The 22,854-nt window shown below is 30.2% G+C and overlaps 1 protein-coding gene across 1 annotated transcript in view; it reads left to right on the plus strand.

Moving 5' to 3' along the window:
- Positions 1-14,995, plus strand: part of LOC121119831 (uncharacterized) — a 24,759-nt gene extending 9,764 nt beyond the window's left edge. The window contains exons 2-3 of the mRNA XM_071889019.1: positions 11,780-12,043; positions 13,229-14,995. Of these exons, the coding sequence (XP_071745120.1) occupies positions 11,780-11,976 (197 nt within the window). The 3' untranslated portion in view covers positions 11,977-12,043; positions 13,229-14,995. The remainder of the gene's footprint in view (positions 1-11,779; positions 12,044-13,228) is intronic.
- Positions 14,996-22,854: the final 7,859 nt, after the last annotated feature.

Genomic DNA, 22,854 nt, shown 5'->3' on the forward strand with positions numbered 1-22,854 from the left:
TTGTTCAGATTGCCACAAAAAAAGGTTCCGCTTTCTATGAAATGTTTTATAGATCTCTGACCATCCTTATTAATATTAGTACAAATGACGCCTATTAGGAGCTGTACATTTTGGTACTTTTTCAAAGATCAATAAAAGGGATTTTAAATTCCAAATTTCGGCGATTCAGCCCTTTTACTGGCAAAACTGTGTGTTCATTTTCATACAGAAATAATTTAAAATTAATTCGAAAATAAATATTCTAACTATCAGCCTACTCATGTACTTTATCAGCTGTTGTATCAATGATGCAAGATTTATTTACTCTCTCCAGTCCCGTACATTTTAATGAATTTATATCTTCCTTCTTTTTATTGCTTATTATAATAACCTTGATCCTTTTACCAAATAAGAAAAAACCTATCAAAATTCTTCCCACTTCTATAAACAGTGATTCATTACTTACAAAAGATCTTTAATTTCAAGCTCATTGACAAAAACTTCAACTCCTTATGATGTATTATGTTGATCATTTCTTCACTACAAATGTCGTGATACTCATGAATGTGAGTTATTTCTACATGTAGATACCTGGAAGTTGTATTTGAAATCCATTCATCTTTGTCAATTGCCTACTTCGTATTCCATAGTGAAGAAACAAGGATTGATCATATAGTATAACACATAGAGTTGTAGATCTAAGCCCCTGACTACAGAAAGAGAGATAGAGTATCCTTAGAGATGTTTTAAGCAGTGATATTAATTGTGAGCATTTTGGGCATGTTAAAAAAAAAGAAAACAAAATGTTAACCCTGACAATTTGAAGAGAAGAAAAGAAGAGTATATATTTTAGTTATTTTTTTTAGCTTGCAATTTTTGTTGTTGTAACCATATTTTTGTACAAAAATCAAAATATAAATTTGCAAAAAAATTCATACTTATTGTTATAGGAAGTACGGATAGAGATACCAACAATCTCTTCAACCTTCTCGGTACTAAACCTGGCGCGGAGGAAATCGCAATCGAGTTGCCTTTTTTGTTATTGCTCTGATATTTTTACACTTACACACATTGGATAAAAACAAAACTTTTTTATCTTTGTTTCAGCTGTGGTTTGGCTGCATAATGACTAAATGCTACTTCAAGTTTTGGGTCCAACACTGTATAGTGTATATGGTTTAATTTATTTGAATATCAGTCAGAAAAAATGACCGTTAGTTGGAAAGTTTTATGTTTGTAAGGAAAATTTGTAATATGCTGAAAAATGTATAGTATTTAATATCTGCAAGAAATGAAATCACGTTTCTTGAAGAAAAGCAAAATCAAAAATATACAATATCTAATAATAATAATAAAAAACTTATTTTCAACAAAGTTTTGAGCCCTTCCAAAGAAAAATCGTAGCGTCAGTTTATGATTGAATTCGTTCATTAAAACCTAAAGTACCTTGCACAATAATAGTTGCTTTCCACTATTGTTAATTAAGTATAATTATTTATCATTCTTATAAGATTTGATGTTCATAATAACTCCAAGACAGATGATGACATCACCGACTTATATCTATAATAATGTCATTTAGCAAAAGATTGTTCCATGAGGAGTTATTTTTGTCAGATTAGGTATACATCCTTGAGATTAAGGATGGAACAAGAAGACGGACCGGTACATACTTATTTGAGACGTTAGGACTTGGACTCAATACTTTCGATTCGGCTTGTAATTGATTCCATATTTTAAAGATCTGAGACTCTACTTGATATCACAATCAAAGACTCGACGTGGACTCGAAAGCTAGTGTATAATAGCCTATAGAAAACACTTAACACTATGGGGCAAGTGATGCTTATCGGGAATATTTTGCCCATGTTAACAAATACCTGAAAATCAACATGATAACCCTGTCAATTTGGAGAATTTTTTAAAGGAACAACAGCTAAAAAATAGTAAAAAGCGGACTTTGAAAAATAATTTCTCCTATTTACGGGGTTTAGTACTAAAAAAGTTCCCTTACAACGTGGGTTTCATTTAACGCAGCTGTTTCTAGTTCCGTAAAACTGTGTTAAGCTTGTATTCCTTCAATACACAAAGTCGAGCCTTAATTTATCATGTCTAGAATATATTTATAGCCTATTATCGTACATACTAAATATATATATTCGCCAAGGCTTAATAAACATCTTATTATTCATAAATTTATGACATTATAGGTTATGAGGTCAAATTTATTTAGGAACAATTTTAACTATTTAAAATACTTGTGACCTCATAATAAATATGTCATAAATTTAAAACAAAATTGCTTATTTTTTTCATCTTATTTTATGAGGGGGGTAAATGAATGATTTCCGGAGGAAATTTGAAATGTACAATATTTAGAGAGTTCGTGGTTAAAACAGTCATTTGATGCACTTATATAATATTTATTTACATATTATGCTAAGTGATGAAAATCTTGTGTATTTTGGTTATGTAAAAAAAAAAAAAAAACTGAAAATTAAACCCTGTCAATTTGAAGAATGTCTTGGGTGGGGAGAGGAGCTCAACTGTCCTGACGTTTCATTAGATCAGCTATAATGACATAGGCAAGAATTACTCCAACGTCGATCCCCAAATCTTCGCCTTCACATGCCAATGTTCCATCCGGTTTCGTATATATTAATGAAATGTTGTTGTATGTGGTGGAAATATTCACTCCTTAGGAATTAAACAAAAATTATAACAGCTTAAAAAAATAAAATTGACTGTTCAGTTTGCCAAATCTAAAAAAAACAGGTGTGATTAAAACTACAGCTGATTTTGATCTCTATACCTTCTCCATTGTTATGACTCGACAAAAATACTCAAGGATTTGAAATTATGAGCAAAGGAATCACCTTAGAATTTGCTGTAGAAGGATTTTTCTAACATTTGATTTATACTAAAAAAAAGATGCAACTGAGTTATTCTCTCCTTTTTTATAATTATTTATATCTAGCCAAGGTTGTTGACCAAGTAAAAGTGTCATACATAAAATGAATTAAGACAGAAATGGAATTCATTTGTAGCTGGTTATACATACAGATGGTCAAAGTAAACCGATGCATGATTTTAAAAGGAGATCATCAACGTATATGGCAAAGTGTCTTCTAAGGGATCTCCTACTCATCCTACTTTGACACAATGATCTCTTTCAGGAATTTGTATATTCACATCGTGGGTGGAACAACTCATATTCATACCATTATCTACATAGTCATCATTTTGGAGCTTTTTTGTGTTTCTTTTAGTATGAGAAGTTGCGTGACATATAAAAGGTAACGACGTCTCAATTATGGACATGTTTCGACATTTTGTAACAATTTTTGAAAACTCTTTCTGTGGGTCTTACATTAATAAAATTGAAATGAATTAAGATTAGGAATGTACCGATACCATTTTTCAGCCAATTCCGTTTCTGAGCCCGTCTTTATGGACAATTCCGATTCCTTATTATGTATAAAGGAATTTCATAATCAAATAACAAAAAAAAAAAAAAAATTTTTTTTAATGCTTCACTTTTTATTAATAACGGAAAGGAAAAAAGAAATCCATAAATTTATCAATCATAATTAGTTGTTAATAAATTTAAATTTATAAAAGATAATTACTCTCTACGACACTAGCAAAATGGTATTTTCTATTATTGTACTGGTTCGGCCCGCATGAAATGAAATGTTCTTCAACTGTCTCTAGTTTTTAACTGAGTTTATTATGCATGCCCAAGGAATTGAAATATGTAGAAACCAGTGCTCCAGTCCGGACTCGTATGTTTTTAATGGACTCGGGACTAATACTTGACTTAGAAAATATAAACTCGACCTTAGTCTACAATATTAAGTGAAACAATATTGTTCAACAAACATACAAAAAGAAATATTTAATGAAAAAGTTACTTAATGGTTTCAGAGTAAACCAGTCAACCCAACTGTTACGGACTTCTTGAACGATATGGTTATTCATAAATTGTTACTTTCATGTAAATTTCGTATACAACCCATATATAGTTCCCCCTCTTTCTTTTTTTGAATTTGTCGGAACGAAGTCGTCTAGTCTAACTAATTTTGCCTCCAAAAATGACTAAAAATAAGTAATATCATCCATATAAATGCAAAGGTTATGGTGGAATAGACAGTATAAGGTCGATAACGATACATAAAAAAAAGCCAATTCCAATGTACACCCCTGATTAATATCAATCTTGGAAATTGAGCCTAAAAATTTTTCATCAAATTTTGCATTTATAAAAAACAACATTCTGTCAAAATTGTCAAAAAATCAAATGGCACTGCCCCTCAATCCAATTATAATTATTATATTGCCATCCCATATAAATTTTGAAAAATTTATTTGCTTAAAAACAGGTCTTTGGGCAAATTATGTAACAGAGCAAAAATATAATACCTATTTGAAGTGTAAAAAAAAAAAAAAATTGTGAATAGTTGTGGAGTTTTGAAAAAAAAATCAAAAAAATTTAATTTTTGTGAATAACTATGGATTTTTGAGATTTTTTTCAGAAATTTTATATGCTTAATTGGATTTGGTGTTACTTGGTATTTTTTTTTAAAAAAATTCCAAAAAGTTTAATATATGAAATTTAATTTTGACAAAAAATTTAATTTTCTGTGAATAGCTATAGATTTTGGGGAAAAAATTCCGAAAAATTGGATATTCGAAATTTTTTTCCAAAAAATTTTCCTCATGACGTACCTATTATAAAATTTGACCCCCTTCCCCCCACCCCCACACACAATTGCAAATAAATTCCACCGCCAGTGGATGATAATCGTGGTTACACTTATACATATATGTTTTCTCGTCGAGAATGAAAGATTCATCTTATATCATCAATGGAAAATAAAAATAATTCTTCAAATTGCCAAACTTAAGTCCATAAAACCCTAATGTAATGTCCACCCTCTGGCATATTATAGTTGAAAGCGCCTTAGACAAAAAATTATTCCAGACTTCTCATCCATATTGAGATTCGCTTCCAGCTGCCATCATGACAGCGTGGTAAGCCGTGAACACGACCTTCATCGTCAAGAGCTGCCAATATATTCAGCTGTGTGTTGAGTATTGCCTGTGAAAGAAGACATATAAAATGAAAATATCGCTAAATATAGTATCCATAAAGCCTAAAGGAATCAACCTTATGCAGCAATAACATGCCGGACTTCAGGCCTACCCCCATACGGCCCTTCTCTAGCCTTGACCTAAACTCCGTATCTCTCATCTAAATTTAGATTCGCTCCAACCCGTCTTCATGACAGCTTGGTTCGCCATAGACACGGCTTTCATCGTCAGGAGCTGTCAATCTGTATGCCTGCCTATCAAGGCTGTTATTGCTTGCGAAGAAAGACATATTGAATAAAAATATTGTATTTAAGCCTATTTTAAATTAGTTTTGAGTCATCTTTTCTAGATTCCATAAAAATCAGGTTTTTCATAATTTAGTCAGCTTTTACAAATTTGTCCTAATTTGTAGAGGTAGTTTTGAAATATTGGATATTTTGGAAAGACCAATAACAAAGACGGAATAAAACATATTTTAAGGACAGATACAACCCTATATAAATTTTGTAACTCTTTGAATATAAATAATAAATGTATTGTCCTAATTTGAGCATTGTTTTGATATAAAGAGCCTCTTTGTTGGAAGGAGGAGTGATACTAATTCTTAGGTAATGTGTATAATCTGATTTCATTTATTTGACACCCACCTTCATTTCTACGTATTAACACCTCTATTTATGTAGGTTGTCCCAAAAAATATTAAAATATCATTTCAGTTCTACGAAGAGCAATTTTCTCTAGAACAAACCATGACGAATGTGGAGAACCATTTACTTAACTTTACTTTCAATTACAGTTTTTTAACTTATTTGACCTTTACTAATTAGGTGTGACGTGCCACGATCAAGACTCATCCATTGTTACTCGAGTTTTATGAAGTAAGCAAAAAAAAGTTGAATATACTAAACACTCAACTCGTGTACCTTAAAAAGGCGAGTATTTACTCGTAGCTTGTCCAAACATAGGATACTACTACCTTTTTCTTCGGTCACATTATGATGTATAAATCTTCCTGGACTGACTTCCTTACACTGTCAAATTTAGATACTAGCTTTTCCCTTAGACAACACTTTGTAAAAGTATCTTGATTATTAGTGATGAAAATCGTGTATTTTTGCTCTCGTTAAAAAACAAACAAATTGAAAATCAATATGGCAACCCTCCCAATTTGAAGAATGTTTTTGAGGAGAGTAGCTCAGCTGTCATGACGTTTCATTAGATCAGCTACAATCAGCTGTGACAAGGGAGGAAAGGGAAATTAAGAAGAGCATAGGCAAGAATTACTCATCACGGCGGTACTTCGCTGACACAAAATACCCTCTGTATTTTGTTATCCTCTGTCGATTCCCTCTTCTCCCTTGATACGTCATAGCTTTATCATAATTTATTATTATTTTTAAAATACACAAAGTAATAAGTTATTCTATAGTTATGCTCCGTTTCCAAAAAAACAGGAATACAATTTCTTGTTGACCCCACGTCGTTTAGATAATATATATATTGGTCATTTTATTATTTCTATGAATAAATTTTGGCTATCGTAGACAATTACTAATGTATAACTTAACTTATAATAAAATTTTACTAACCAATATTATAATACAGTAGACTAGGTAGATTTTAACAATAGGTAATTCATTTTAAAAATGATGAAGAAATAATATGACGGTGAAAGACTGGGAGTAGAGTTAGTGTTTGGCTAACTACCAGATGAATTTGGGCCTTTTTTTTTTTTTTTTTTTTTTTTTTATTTCGAAATATAATTTTGGTTCTCAAAAACTGTAATATTTGATTTTTTTTTCTTTCTAAAATACTTAATTTTTTATAAACATCGTTGGATTTTTGAAATTTTTCTCCAAAAAATTCAATATTAAAAATTTAATTATTGAATATTGTTAAAAAAAAAAATTTTTTTTTTTGTAACTAGCTGTGGATTTTTGATTTTTTTTGTCAAAAAGCTTAACTTTTTGAGAATACCTATGAATTTTTGAATTATTTTTCGAATAAAATTAAAATTTAAGTTTTTGAAATTTTTTCGATAAAATTTAATTATCAATATTTTTGAGAATAACTATGGATTTTTGAATTTTTTTGGAAAAAAATTAAAATTCAAGTTTTAAATTTAAAAAAAATAATAATAATTCCCCCTCCCCCTCCCCCGGAAATATATTCATCTGGACGCCCCTGTAAAGTGAGAGATTTTTTTTTTGAAAGACCATATTGGGGCTACTGTAAATCTTTCAAATCAAATAAACGTTCTAAACTGTATCTACAATTCTTGAATATTTAAACTAATTCCGCAAATTTGAAAATTAGGCTTATAATTGACTCAAATACGTCTGTGATATATTGGGCTCTACGTATTTAGGAAGTAAAAAATTAAAGAGTTTTTTTTTATTTTTGTTGAAAATTGTCTTTATGTTGACGTTCCACATTTTTACTTATTATATCTGGGACACCCTAATGTACATTGAAATAGATGGACTTCATTCAATTCTATTAGATTTAAAAGTTTAAGGCCCACATTTTCTGTAAGGATGAATGTATGTAAATTACATATCTCCTCTAATTAACATTCATTTGTTTTTATTGGGTGCAGAGTTGAAATTTGGACACTTATAAAAGACATAAATAACAGAGATACTTAGAAGGAATCGCTGCTCTACTTTGCACAGAACACACACCAATAGAGATCCCAAAATTTACTCAGGGGCTTCTTCAGGATTATATTTTGGGAGGGGCTTGGTTTTTTTAATTTTTTTTTTTTTAAAAAAAAAAATTTAAAAATTTATATCAATTCAGAAATATTAAATATTTTGGAAAATATTCCAAACATTCTATTGTTTTTTGTAACAAAAATTCAAAAATTAAATTTCAAATATTAAACATTTTTTTACAAATTTATAGCTATACACAAAAAAATTAATTTTTTCAAAAAAAAATTAAAAAATTAATTAAAATAATGTCTACTACATGTTGTTCTCAAAAGTTTAGATTAGGCCACTCGGACAATCCAAAGGAAGACAGTGTTTTTGTCAAAGGCTACAAAAATGAAGCTCTCATTCATAGTTGAATCAAGGCTATACCAAGATATTATTTAATTATATTACTTCTTAGAGATTACTATTTACTTTGAACAATGTAGCTAATATTTTAGTCACAAAGACTATAAATTTGAACAAAAAGATTCTCTTTCGCGATATTTTAAAGAAAGATGGAGTTCCGTCTATATTTGAGGGTGTTCCAGCAATCCTACTCAAAGAAAAAAAAATCAAGTTCTGAGAACTACTGCTTCATATTTGGCTACTAAGTAAAAAAATTATTAATTTGAAGCTAATAAAAACATTTAAACGTATTTTTGGGTGGTTAATATTTTTCCCTATAATCTTAACTGATTTCAAAATGAAAAGAATCGTCAACTAAAAGCATAAGTAACTTCTCCCGCTTCTCTTCTACCTTCATTCTTTGTTTCTATTCAGTCCTACAACGGGGCCCCAAAAGGTGAAAGCTACCAACGTACCGTGTGGCTACCATACTCACTAGATGCCAAACGTTCAACTTTTCTTTCTGTACGCATGTCGAGGCCAGGGCCTCTCGAACAAATGCACTCCATTCTTCCGTTGATAACCATTAAAACTCCGTGTTCTTCTTTTAAATTATTACCACCTTTCAGAGCTTCCAGCTCTGCATCAAGGCCATTATCTATGTCGATATGGGCTATATTGAAAGAAATGGCGACACATTTATTGAAAGTTTATTTAATGTAACTCCCTTAGTTGATGAAATTAAACTTCACACTCCAAATGTCTAGTTTTTAATTACGCACCCAGTATTGTGGTAGTCTGATAGAGTTTTGATAATTTTTTTCGTATATCCTTATTTGATGTGTAGTATGATTATACTTGATAATACTCTATAGTGTACGCTGCTAGACAATATATGATAATCTTAAAAGAGTCTATTAAAGGCTTTTTATAACCTCTAACAAAATGAACAAATAATACTTTACATAATTATATATTCGTTTATAAAACCATTTAAAACATCTTATTTTAATAGATAGTTTACTTCCGATACTTAATCTTTAAATAAAATTGATTGTACAGTGTTTAGCTACTTATCCAAACCTTTATAAATCAGAAAAGTTTTAGTTTTGTTTCATAATAATAATACAAATTTTCTTTATTTGAATTATAAATTGTCCATACACTGAATATACCGAATTTTGCTATTTTAATGACTGCTGATTTTTTTTTTCTTTTATTAATTTGTGATTGCAAATTTTTAGAAGAATCACACTATGCAACAAAATAAAAGTCTTGGAGTGCCCAAAGTCTGAAACCCACATTTATTATTGTTATTTCATATTTGTACAGGTTTGGTTTTTAAAGCCTTTTTAAAAAAATTAAGTTTTTAGGGTATAACTACGATCCAATCCCATATATCAACATGAAAGAACTATATAGATCAAAATCAAAGTAAATGATAAATTGATACAAACATTTAAAATTTGAAAAATGAATGATTTATTATTTTATCTAAATTACAATATTAAAAAAATTATATAAACACCAGAAAGTCGAGTAAAATGAAGGACCTTACTTAGAAGCTAATATATATATATATTTTTTTCTTCAAGTGCTTTATATCCTAGCTAAAGTTATAGAATAAACCTTATATTTCAATTTAAAAAAGGTCGATTTTGATTTATTTTTGGTCAATTTAGTTTTTAATATTAACTAAGAAATTTAAATATAATGAGCTAGTTAGGTTGCGTGAATATATATTACAATAATGTTCACAGAAAATAATTGAATTATTTATTATAATTTATACTAAAATAATTAATAATTTAGATGTGAGGGGATTCAAACAAGTTTATAGATGCTTCACATTCAAAATAAATTATTAATTGAAAGTTATAAGGGATTTATTTTTAATTAATGTAAAAAATCGCCAAAACTCAAAATACTTCTAAGCATAATGCCTCTCACAAACAAACTAAACATATTATAAATGCTCGGGATTTACAACTCTATGACTGACTATTATTGTATCTAAGTAGGAAAACAAAATGAAAACTTATGATCTTGGTGTGTTTAAATTTGATCAAATATATGTACTCTCTATGAGTTTTTAAAAAAACTAATAGTCACAGATGTTAATATACTACTATGTTATATGTAGATTACGGACATTGGTTTATGTACAAATTTTATGATCAAGGTAAGGCCATAATAGACTTTGAGCTTTTTTATGACATTACATTCTATATGTTATGTGCCAATACTATGTGATATGCGAGTATACAACAGGGTGCTCTATTAAAATCTGAACACTTTGAATTTTAAACTTCAACAAAATATAGTTTATTACTTAACAATAGAATTTAAAAAATTCATACTATAAATAGACGTGTCTCAGCTCTCTTAATTATTAATGTAACCGCCCTTAGTGGAAAGGATGGGTTCCAGGCGTCGGCAGTGGAAGGCTTAACACTCGCTGTGGATGTAGTCTTTTGTCATGGTGTCTCAGAGCTGGTTGACAGTGGATTTGAGGGCTTCGGTGTTTGGATATGACAGACACTACAGGCCTTCCCCTTGTCATACACCTAATATGTGATTGGCATCAGGGCCCTTGTGGGGCTTCAAAAGACTCATTCACAATTTTGGATTGAAAATCTCCAACCTGTAAATACTACCAAGATAGAATTAAAATTCTGGAGCCACTCAACTTAAAGTATGACTCTCAAAAACGAAGTCAAACTGACTATTACGTATTTTTTAGGAATCCAAGATATTAGTGTATACGTAAATTAATCTAAAGGTGTTCATAGATTAATTAATTATTTCCTGGACGGCACTTTAAATGAAATATGTGTTCATATTATATAAATATTCAAATGAAAAGGAATTAATTAATTATTTATACAATAATAAAAGAATTATCTGATTATAAAGACTCCTTAATGTGATTAATAAGAAATTTGATCTTACGTAAGTACGTGTATTAAATGTACTTAATTGTTATTCTTCCTGATTTTATATTCATGCCTTGTACAGGCTGTAAGTAGAGAGATAAAGTTCATAGAGTGATGATGTGAAGAAGTTGTTGACGCTGTCAAAAAAGAAGAAATAGTTGATCAAAATATTCGAGTTAGGTATAATAAAAACTGTTGACAAATTAAGGGGATTCCAAAAAAAAATATCGATGCGATTCTAGTAAATATGTGGAATAAAAATGTCACACTCAAAAAATTGTTGGTCAATGTTTTACTTGATCGAAAAGGCTATAAAACATATTATTAAAAAATAATAATGTGTGTTTGAGTCAATGTCGGTGACATTCAAAATACTTGAGTAGGAGTCTGTCATTTTATGTAGCAACTCCGAAGCCCAGCTTGCGACAACCTTTTTTTCTTCTTCATTACAAACTACTCAACTCTAGTAATAACTCATAGCTCAGATGTATCCATTCATTCATTTTTTTCTCCATTAGTTACTTTTTGTGTGATTGGATCATTTAAAATATCAGAGCAAATATCGAATACAGACCATACAGATACTGGATTTTGTTCCTGATCTATCGTTTTTCCATTTTGATTCAATAGATGAGCAAAAAAATTTCTTTATGTGTTCTACATATATTAATTACATTGCCTATATAGATTTTCGAATTTTTTTAAATAAATTTTATTCCTTTCTAGTTTCAGAGAATGAAACAACGCCTCCATTGATCATTGTAGAAAAGGAATTAACGCCCAAAACAAAGAAAAAGAAACCACCACTCATGCCAAAACCAACACTTCATAAGCTTGGAGCCATTCGAAAAACTTTAGTCAGTAGTGGATTCAATGGAAGCAACAGTGCTACTCCTAAGCCATATATGGAAACGGATATTTAGTTTTATGAATGAGATACGAGTAATGCAAACATGTATTAGAGACCTTAGAGCTTAATACCCGGTTCAGGTAAAGTCACCAGCTACATTTTCGACGAATGGATATTTTTCTGCAGAAAAAATTTGCTCAATTTTTCTTCTATCATAGTATTATCTTAATAAAATCTCATTTGAGTCAAGAAGTATAAGGATCAAGCGGTAAAGAACATTGCAGGGGCGTCTGCAGGGTATAGACTGGATAGGGCTGTAACCCCCCTCCCCAATTAAGGAATTTTTGCTTTTTACTATACATTTTTTTCGTCATTCGGGGAAATTATGGACAGAGTAAAAAATTTAATTAATGAATTTTTTCCAAAAAAATTAATTTTTGTAAATAGCTGTAGATATTTGTTTGTTTTTTTTTACAAAAGTTTCATATTTAAAATTCCGTTCCCATGAATTTTTTCCAAAAATTTAATTTTATATGAATACCAAGAAATTTAGGAATTTTTTTCCAATGAATTTAACGTTTCAAATTTCATTTTGATTTCTTTAAAATTAGAATTTTAATTTTCGAAATTTTTTCACCAGAAATTTAATTTTTTTTGCGAATAAATATGGATTTTGAAAAAATTTTGACAAAAAATTTAATTTGTTGTGAATAACCATGGATTCTTTAAAAACTATCGACACAAGTTTAAGAATGAATTATTTCTAGAATCTGATAATTAATTGTAAAACCTACCAATAAATGCATAACTAGACATAATTTTATATGATCAGATTTAGGACTTCAATTTCTGCAATTAAATTTCAATTACTTTCAAAAGACGATCTTTAGACTATCACAACAATAAATGTAAAGTTCAACATGACATCATGAGGAAATGACAAAAATTTTAAGCACCATATTTTTTTTTTTCTAGAAAAAATATATAATGGATTTTGTTTAAATCTAAAAAGATTATATATTTTTTCCAATTTATATGAGATCTGCAGGATATAGTTCATAGCCGATGCTCATGGCTGAAAGTACTTTGTACCACATTTACATAAAAATATACAATGTATTTTGTTGTCTGCTCTTCATTTTTTCTTATCAGTGTTTTGAAGCTTGATTGGACAAGGTTGCATGATAAAATCTAAGTAATGATATGTCAAACTTATAATATAAAAGAATATATTCGGCAAATTTTCCATGCGGCAAAATATCCTTTCATCAAATTTTCACTGAAATCCTTATTGTTTAAATATATTAATTTTAAATTATTCATAGATAAATGACATCCACATCACTGGGCATCATACGTATATTCAATCTCCTTCAGAAGTCTTAGCCAATGGACAATCACCTTTAAACATATTTGATGTATAGGACCTTGTCTAAAGAGTCAAATAAGACTACAAATCATGTTTCTCATATCCAAGCTATTTTTCAAATCATAAACATTAATATACCACATTTCAAAACTCTATATTTTTTGTAATCTTGGCAACTTTATCTTTTTTTGAATCCTAACTTTTGTGGAATTAGTTATAATAATGTACAAAATGTCAAAAATACATAAAGCGTTTCCTAATGACGTCACCAATCAACAGGCAGGACCGCTAAACCATAATATGTGTACTAAACTTGATAGTTCTTCAAAGCAATAAACCAAATGACGTAACGTTGCCTGTTAGGTTGAGAAGATTCCTCCATCCCCCGCAAGATACGCTTTTTATGACAATAGTAATTACTTTAACATTTTCCCTTGTGACATATTAAACTATTCTTCCCTTCACTATTAAATTCACATTGTGAATAGTAAAAATTAAAAGAGTCCCCCCGTTGAAAAAGCTGTTAAAAAAATTAAATTTATTGGAAAAAATAATCAAAAATCCATAGTTATTCATAAAAAAAAAAAAAAATTGGGAAAAAAATTTGAAAAATTTTATTTTCTGGTAAAAAATTCAAGTATGAAATTTTTTACTGTAAAGTTTCAAAAATCTATAGATCTTCACAGAAAATAAATTTTATAGGAAAAAAAAGTTTCAAAAATATACATTTATTTCCAAAAAAAAAAAAAAAAAATAATCAAAAATGTAGAAAAAATAATCAAAATTCCATAGTTATTTACAAAAAAAATGTAGAAAAAATAATCAAAAATCCATAGTTATTTACAAAAAAAAATTTAAGAAAGAAAATTTGAAAAATTGAATCTTATGGGAAAAAAATTTCAAAAATTTAATTTCTTACATAAAATTTTTGATATAAAATTTCAAAAATCTATAGATATTCACAGGAAATATAATTTTTTGAAATAAAAATTACAGCTATTTACACAAAAATTAAATTTTTTCGACAAAAAATTTCATAAATCCACAGCTTTTCACATAAAATATTTATTTTTTGGAAAAATAAAAAAATCTTTCAAAAAAAAAATTACCCCTATTCTCCTGTTAATTTTTTTTTTATTCTGACCAAAAAAAATCTAAGAAAAAACAAATATTCCTAAATTTTGGGGGATTACAGCCCACCCCCGGCGGACGCTCCAGACCCATTTGATGTGTCATCAATCATTGCCCCGTTATTCAACTCCACGCTTTTTTTAAGTTGACCTCCTCTTCCCTAACGAGGATAAATGTAATTTTATACGGGATCCTCCTTCCCCCTATGTGGCAGGTGGATTGTGAATGCTCCCTAATGCATTTTTTGCAAGTATTTTATAGTTTATGTTAATATGTATAGTGTATATCTAGGCGTGTCTCTCACTTCCATAAAGATTTTTTTTTACTACTGCGATTATCATAATATATTATTATTTACCTCCATAGTTTATATATTCGAGATATTATATTATATTTATATATTGTGGAGTCGTTTCTACAAACCTTGTTTGAATTGTATTATCACTTTTTTGCATCTTTCCCGCATCGTTATTGTTTTCTATTAATTAATTATACTTTATAGAGATGATTGTTATTAATATTATAATAATTCATTATCATTACGTATTTATGTTAATGTGCCAAAAATACACACAACGCTGAATGAATTGAATAACGTCGTTCTTTCTTTTATGTAAAACCTTTGCTTCCTCATCACAAGGTCCCTGCTCAAGTTTCCTAATTAAGGCGACAGGGTAGTCTATTGAAATCTGAACACATACTATTTTAATAATTAATGAAGGTTGAGTGATTGAAATTAATTCATATTCCGATACATTCACGCATAAAAATCAAAACAAACATAAGCTATCTATCTTAAGTACAAGTCGAGAAAAGGACACTTGAACGCGATGGACGAACTTCCATTCGCTTACTCCTAGCAGTTGGGCTGTTTTTGCAATATTTAATTTCAACGGCAATTGCACACTCATCCCTAATCCAACGCATGATAACAGCTGACTATATTTTCAAGAATGCTTTAGAATTTTGTCAGGATAGGGGCGTCTGCAGGGGTGGATTGAAGGGGTTTTTGATTTTTTTTCTAAAGATTTAATCTTTTAGGAATACCTATAAATTTTTGTAATTTTTTGCGAAAAAATTACAAAAATTTGATTTTTTTTTTTTCAAAAATGTAATTTTTTTATAATAACTATATATTTCTGATTTTTTTCCCCTCAAAAAACAACAACATATATAATCCTCCAGACGCCCTGCTCTGGAAAGAAACCAGGCTCATCCCCCTTCTAATTATACTGCCACGCATAATAAAAAAGGAAGTTATGTTGCTTCATGTACAAGCCCCACGGAAAGTTCTGTTAAATGTTTCTTAAACTACTAATCATATAACTAACTACATAATTTGTACATAATAAGAGTCGAATCAGGAACAAGAATCGATCTTATGTTCTTGGATGTGGAGCCTGTTTTCCTGCAAAGATGAGAATAGAACAGTTAGAATAAAAAGATATGGAACGAAATGATTCAAGAAATACCGCGATGAACTCGACATATGCTGTAACTTGGCCTGAGAAATGGGTGTTTTTACTTGGGAGTTCCGATTCCTGGAAGAACTTCGTTTTCTGACATCTGCCAAATTATCAGATGACGTCAAGGATGAACGGACTGGAATACCTGGTCCCATGGATCTCCCACTCACGGAATTTCGACCCTGCATCTCGTATTGCCTTATTTACTTAATTTCAGATAATTATGCCATTACTTATTAATTATACACATATATTCAGGGCTGTACGCAGATTTTTTTTTTGGGGGGGGGCACTAAAAAAAATCTTTTACAAAACAAAAATTCCTTCATTTGGAGGAAGCGGAATACAGTCCCCTCCTCTGCGGACACCCTGATATTACATAAATAATTAATTTAATGGATTGTCGCTTCACTCCTTCGCGTAAAATTCAACTCTAATTATTCATCCGCAACTTCTGTGACCTATGACGTCATGAATGTGAAATAAAAATGGTTGCGGAATTTATCTCATATATAATATGTATATAAAATAGGGCGATCAATGACATCTTTCACATTAAAAGATAATACTAAAGTAGATTTAGTAAAAGATGTCCTTGATATAATGCTCATACATTTGAGTGGGATTCTTTTCAGCAGGACTCTTTTGGGCGCACTTTTTACAGCACAGCTTCTTTTCAGCGTGCTTATTTTCCGCATAGCTCTTTTCAGCACCATCATATTGTCCTTATTTATATTGACTTTCATGCATAAATGAATACATTAATACAATATTGATAACAGAAACTATGTATAGTTATATCCAAGGTTAATAGAAATAGAAAAAATATATTTTTATTAACTATTGCACGTTACTTGATTTCCAAAATATACTCAAAATATTCCATATTTTGAGTAGATTTTTAGCTAGAAAATGTCATAATCAGTTTGAATGTATCAAAATTGCCGTTGTATTCCCAAGATCGAAATTTAAAAAAAAATCGAAGTTAGATTTTAGATGGATTTTTCCATTTGGTTATACTGGACCTCCATTCACCCCTTGTTTCCATTCCTTCGAATTAATATTATTCTTTTTGGATATGCTAGTCATATGGCTTCTTATCTTTTCTTCAAATTTATTTTCATTCAAGGGATCTCGTATCATTTAATGCAGGGATCGTTCATTGTGGAGATTTTGCTTCATATCAAGATCTTTGATAGTGGCTTTAGATCTTGTGAATTATCGCCTGTATGCTCAAGAATGCAACAATTCTTCTAGATCTTGCAAGGAATAATCGTTTACTTCTTTAAGAACTAATGAGTTTCATAAAAAGACACAATAATCGTCTAAAAGACGTAATGAAGAATAGACACAGATTTATCATCTTCCATCCCCAGCTCTTTCAATGAAATTATTGAGTCCATTCCTCCTTAAGCCAACTCTGATTCGTCTCCTACTCTAAGAAACCATTCATTCATAAGATTCCTTCAGTGTCCTGTAATGCAGAAATCATTCACATCTTTCACATTGATATAATTCCATTTATAAGATGGAATGGAATATCAATGTGAAAGATATGAATGATTTCTGCATTACAGGACACTGAAGGAGTCTTATGAATGAATGGTTTCTTAGAGTATCTTATAACCTGCACGCTTCAAGCTCACCCTTGATTTCCTTATTACTTTTGAGTCTATTTTGTCATTGGAAAACAAATGAAAGATTATTTATACTCTGAAAGATAATATATGTCTCTTTTCTCGAACGTTTTGCCTGTAAAGCATATTCTATACTGTTATATTATTACATAGATATTGTTAATGGGAATTTTAAGTGATTATGTTTATTAAAAAAAAATATGTGACCTCTTAAATTATGCATACTTCCATTGGAATCTCTGAATGTCGTTATAATTCCCAAACTTGAGTCGGGAATCATTTTTTAAACAACTTCTCACAATATTAGAATATTACTCATGCAAAGATCTAGGATCTCCACACTAAAAAATTTATTATACACAATAACTGGATGTTTTCCATAAGAGCTAATTATAATGTTGTTTATTGAAGACAATAGTCAAAATGTAACAAAATAATAATACGATTTGATTGGAGAAATAAATTAAAAAATAAAGATATTTCTCAAAATTTAATTCCCTATTTATGAGTTAGTCGTTATTTTATTTTTGTTTCTTATTGATTCCTTCAACTTTACTTCGACAGGCAAGTGCTAATTCATTATAGTAATTGTAGTCATACGAGTTATCAAAATTCTTACTGTTATCAGTTGTAGAACTATTATTTGTCTGTGTTACAAACTGTTCAAGCAATGTTAATATAGGGATGCTTTAGAAAATTGTATTTCCTGAGAATCATTTCAATATTCGCAAAAATGTATATCTGTGAAGAAATAATAGTCTAAATCACAAGGCTTACTTAAGACATCATACTCAGTTATTTTAGCCAGATCATTATATTGAGCTCTATATTTATTATATTCAGGATATATGATAAATTAAGATCTTATTATTAGTTTGTTTTTCACATGATCATTTCATGTTTATTACATAATATCCGATTATTCTTAATATATTAATTAGTTCTCCACTATTTTGACGACTTTTTTATGACAAAAATATACCAAGTATATAAAAAAAATAATGTTTATTTCTAACTAAAGAAAATATATTGAACAAATTCATGAATGACTGGGATGCAGTCAATCAAAGTTACATTGTAACTAAAAGTAGACTACCACATTAATTAACGTTTTTACAGAATAATCACTTTATAAACAATTTGGTACGCTCAAGGTATTTACCTAAGCTAGATGAGGTGGTATCCCTTCTGAATAACGATAACGAATATTAATGCTATCACATCCCCAGGGATCCTCTTACAAAAATAATGCATCACATGTGCAAAAGGGAATAATCTGATACTTTTTCTTAGTATAGATATAAAGAGTGTTGTTCCATCAATTATATTTTTTAGTCAAGCTCAAAATAGATAATTTAAAAAAATTAATGTATGAAATATATCATAATTGGAAAATGAAATGCTTGAAGCTGTATTTGATAGCCAGTGGCAATGCAGCAACTGTTTAAAGTGGGAATTGATAGCAAGAATCCATGAAATGATGTCTTAAGCTCGATTAATATGGAATATACATAAGTTAAGAGAGGTTAATATTTTATGTAAGCAAAAAAATTTTAGAGTAAAAGACCTATTTTTCATTTAATCCTATACTCTATGACTGTTTCTTTAAATGCAGATAAAATTTGATCCTCATTGGTAATTAATTTTTCATTAATAATAAGTCCAATGATATGGTTAATACAAATCGTTTCAAGTCAAAGTAAAGGATCTGTTTTAACATATTGTCACATATTTAATATTTTTAATTATTCTCTATATAATTCACTAAGTAGGTCCGATCTTCGAAATCCTCCACTTGTATCCATAGTCCTACCAAATAAATGTAAGGGTACCCTTCTTCGCCAGTTTATAACCTCTAGAACAGGATTTCCTCCTCGATCTAATAACTTTCCATCATTTCACCTCGTACTCCATTAAAGCATTAAACTATTGGTCATCATACATGGGCTAAAATAATATGCAACAACTTGTTTCCATCTAATAGTAGAAACCCCAGAGAGCATAAAAACTAAGGCTTTGGTTGCATCACCTTTGGCATTTGGAAAGGTTGTTTCTCCTATTACGGAGCAACTTTTTCCTTCATGATCTACAGAAACTTTAATTGAGCATTCATCTAAAGTCAAAGAAGCTTTCCTATCTATCTCTGGCATAGTTCTAACCTTTACTTTTAGCATATCAAAAACTTCCTTCGTTTTTCTGAAGCAAATTGAGCTTTCATACCATAGGTATGATCAGTTTTAAACACATAGGTTATGGTTGGAACAGCATTGGGCTTTAGATACTTTCTGGCCTTTGGTGATGTCCTTGAAAAAAACATTTCATGTACAAAATGATTTTCACATACATAATGGTCAGCAGGTTTCATATTAGGAAGATATTTAAGATTGGATATCCATTTTTTCCTTCTTGCGACTTCTTTTGGATTTTTTGGAATGGGAAATTTAAAAAAAGTGAACGTTTCCATGAAGCTTTTGGAATTTTAACTCAGTTCTATTTTTGCATCCTCGGACGCTACGATGACCCATTATTTTGGAGTAATTTGTTTCAAATTTGCTTTATAATAATATGTAGATATAAAATATTTAAGGCTAGAATAAATTATATACGTATTATTACTTATTCAAACTTATTAATACTACGTGGTAAGTACAATGAATAAATGAGTGACGTCATAGAAAAGCGATATCTAGCGAAATATTATGGCAAAATAAGCCATACTATTTTCTCAGGCTAACAGTGCTCCATGCGCTATTTGGCTTAATGCTTTACATTCCATTTCTCCCCTTAAGCTATTAGGAAGAATAAGCTTCAGTCTCAGGAAGAGCAAGAGCTTCTTCCCACTTTTCCAACAGGTTCAATGACCAGTGAATCCATTGGCCATTGGATTCCATGAGGAGTCAGACTCCTCCGGCATATATGAGAGTCTATTTCAAGGCACAAAGCAGACATACTGCTTACACGAAACAAAATGGGTCCCATGTCCCATCAAAAATAGAAATTAAGAACTTACTGCTTGGTATCAACACGTTCATATTTATTGGTGTTATTTGACTATTTAGTGATAATAGGATCCTTTACTGTTGAGTCAAGGTAGTGTTGGATTAAAGCTTAATGTGGGGTCAGTCCTAATAGGACTTATAGGAAGCTATATCAGTCTTTTTTCTACCCCCCTTTCAGTATTTTTTTCTATCAGATCAATCTATTTTACATTTCAACGATCCTAAGGACTGATACATCCGTCTTTCAGTCCTACGGTCCTAGCTATTTTTTTATATTCTTAACTCATTGCTAGAATTGAAGAATATATTAATTAAGAAAATTATGACTGATAGCTGTTAGAACGTATGTATAATAGTACGTTCTAGTCACACATCTTTGAAATAGTTTATGAACTATGATGTAACTTCAAAAACACAAATGACGTAGTTAGTATTACCTACGTCATTTCAGCTGCTTTAGTTTCTACTAAAGACCGATAAGGACCGGTCCTAGGACTGAAAAGTTTTATTAGGACTGTATTGCAGTCTTTTTAGTCCGATTCAACACTAATTGAAGGTAATTCTAATATATATACAAACATAAACATATCTATCCTCCTCCTCCCTTTTTGCTATATAGCAACAGTTTTTGTTTTCTTCTAGCTTTATCTACTATTAAAAATAAGAAGTGAAGGGAAGATTGTATTAGCCAGTTAATTCGTCTTGGATGAACACTTATGAGAATTCATCTGTTCAATAATATTTTAGGTAGTAACATGAAGGGAGATTGCATTAGGCAGTTAATTCGTCTTGGATTGCTGCAATTCAAATGAAAACTGATTGATGCAAATCAAATGAACACTTATGAGCATTCTATTGAAGCATTGGAGATTACGCAGGATACTAATTCATTTGGAGGTAAAGTTGTTATGTAGTTGGTGCATGTATTAAGGGATATTTACTTTAGGCAAGCTAGGAGTAGGTTAGTTTATTGACATGGGGTTGAACAGGGTTGAATTTACAAAAGTAAATAATAAAGTTTTTTTATAGTTTTTTGTCAAAAACACATCAACAAAAAATTATTAATCATAAATTAGATTTAGCTACATACTGAGAGGATTGTTCCGTAGCTATCTGTTGACTGTTTACTGTTACTGAGTATTTGGTATCTTTGCAATTTGTTGGTTTGTCTTCTAAGCATGCGTAAGTGTGGGAGTATCGCCGTACAGAATACCTTTATTGGAGTAATTCTGACGAACATAAACTTTTTTTTTATAAAACCCAAGAGGCTACCAAATTTATTTATTTTCTTTCTTGGTTTTTTTTTAATTATTGTTATGGAATAAATTAGGTACTTTAACATTCGATTCAAATAGACAAACATAATTGATGCGACGTAAACAGGCACATTTAAAACAATTTATGAATTTTATTGTGAGTTAAAAATGTTAGCAGAAGAGGCCGAAATCTAGGAGATGAAATCAGAGGATTGGTTGGGCACTCTGATCACTTGCAAAGTCAAAGATGAAGAAGTTAGTCAAAAGCTTTTAGAAAAGATCCCGCAGCTCAATCAGAAAGATACTATTACCTTGTGTCGGACAGTTGAAACGGCCAAGAGCCGCAAGACTGTTGGAACGATCTAGTTTCGAATAAGGTATAAATCAAATTTGAGAGCTGACGATAATAGTGGAGGTCATGATAGAAGGAGAAATCAAATCGTGGTGAACCATATATTACTATGACCATGGGTGAATCTTGCTGAGTGTCAATGGTTGCTTATAGACTTAGAGATGGTTTTTTGGTAAGAGTATCAACCGTTTTCCCTTCTCTTATAAATAAACTGTATTTTTTCACTACAAAAATACCCTCCCTACTCATGACCAATAACTAAGGTTGGTTGTGGTTCTTTCATTTCAACGGTTTCGGTCTCGGTTCTTTTTTATAAAGGCTCAGTTTGTAACAGGCACTTAAAACAAGGGGTGCTGCAAGAAAATTTGGCCAGACCACACATATATACATAGTACACATGTTCAGTATAAAGGGGGTCTCAGCTAATAATGTATTAGTAAAGGGAGCTTTGGTATAGTAAAGTTTGGAAAACTCTCGCTTAAGAAATATTATAGTTATCATTTTTAAGGCCTCGACATGATTAGTAGCAGACCTGGATCATAATCAACCCCCCCTTGCCCTCTTTTATTTTCAGCGTATGGTGCCTAAAACTAATTTTCCAGATCAATAAGAAGTCTTTAGCTATTTCGAACTCAGATACAACTGTATCACCCTAGCGACGTAAAAAAAATCATTGGAAAACGTTGAAATTGCGCATAACTAACTCATAAAATTGATTTATTGATTAAAGCTAATTTATTT

Source organism: Lepeophtheirus salmonis, chromosome 6 (genome assembly GCF_016086655.4).
Source record: "Lepeophtheirus salmonis chromosome 6, UVic_Lsal_1.4, whole genome shotgun sequence".
Taxonomy (NCBI): Eukaryota; Metazoa; Arthropoda; class Copepoda; order Siphonostomatoida; family Caligidae; genus Lepeophtheirus; species Lepeophtheirus salmonis.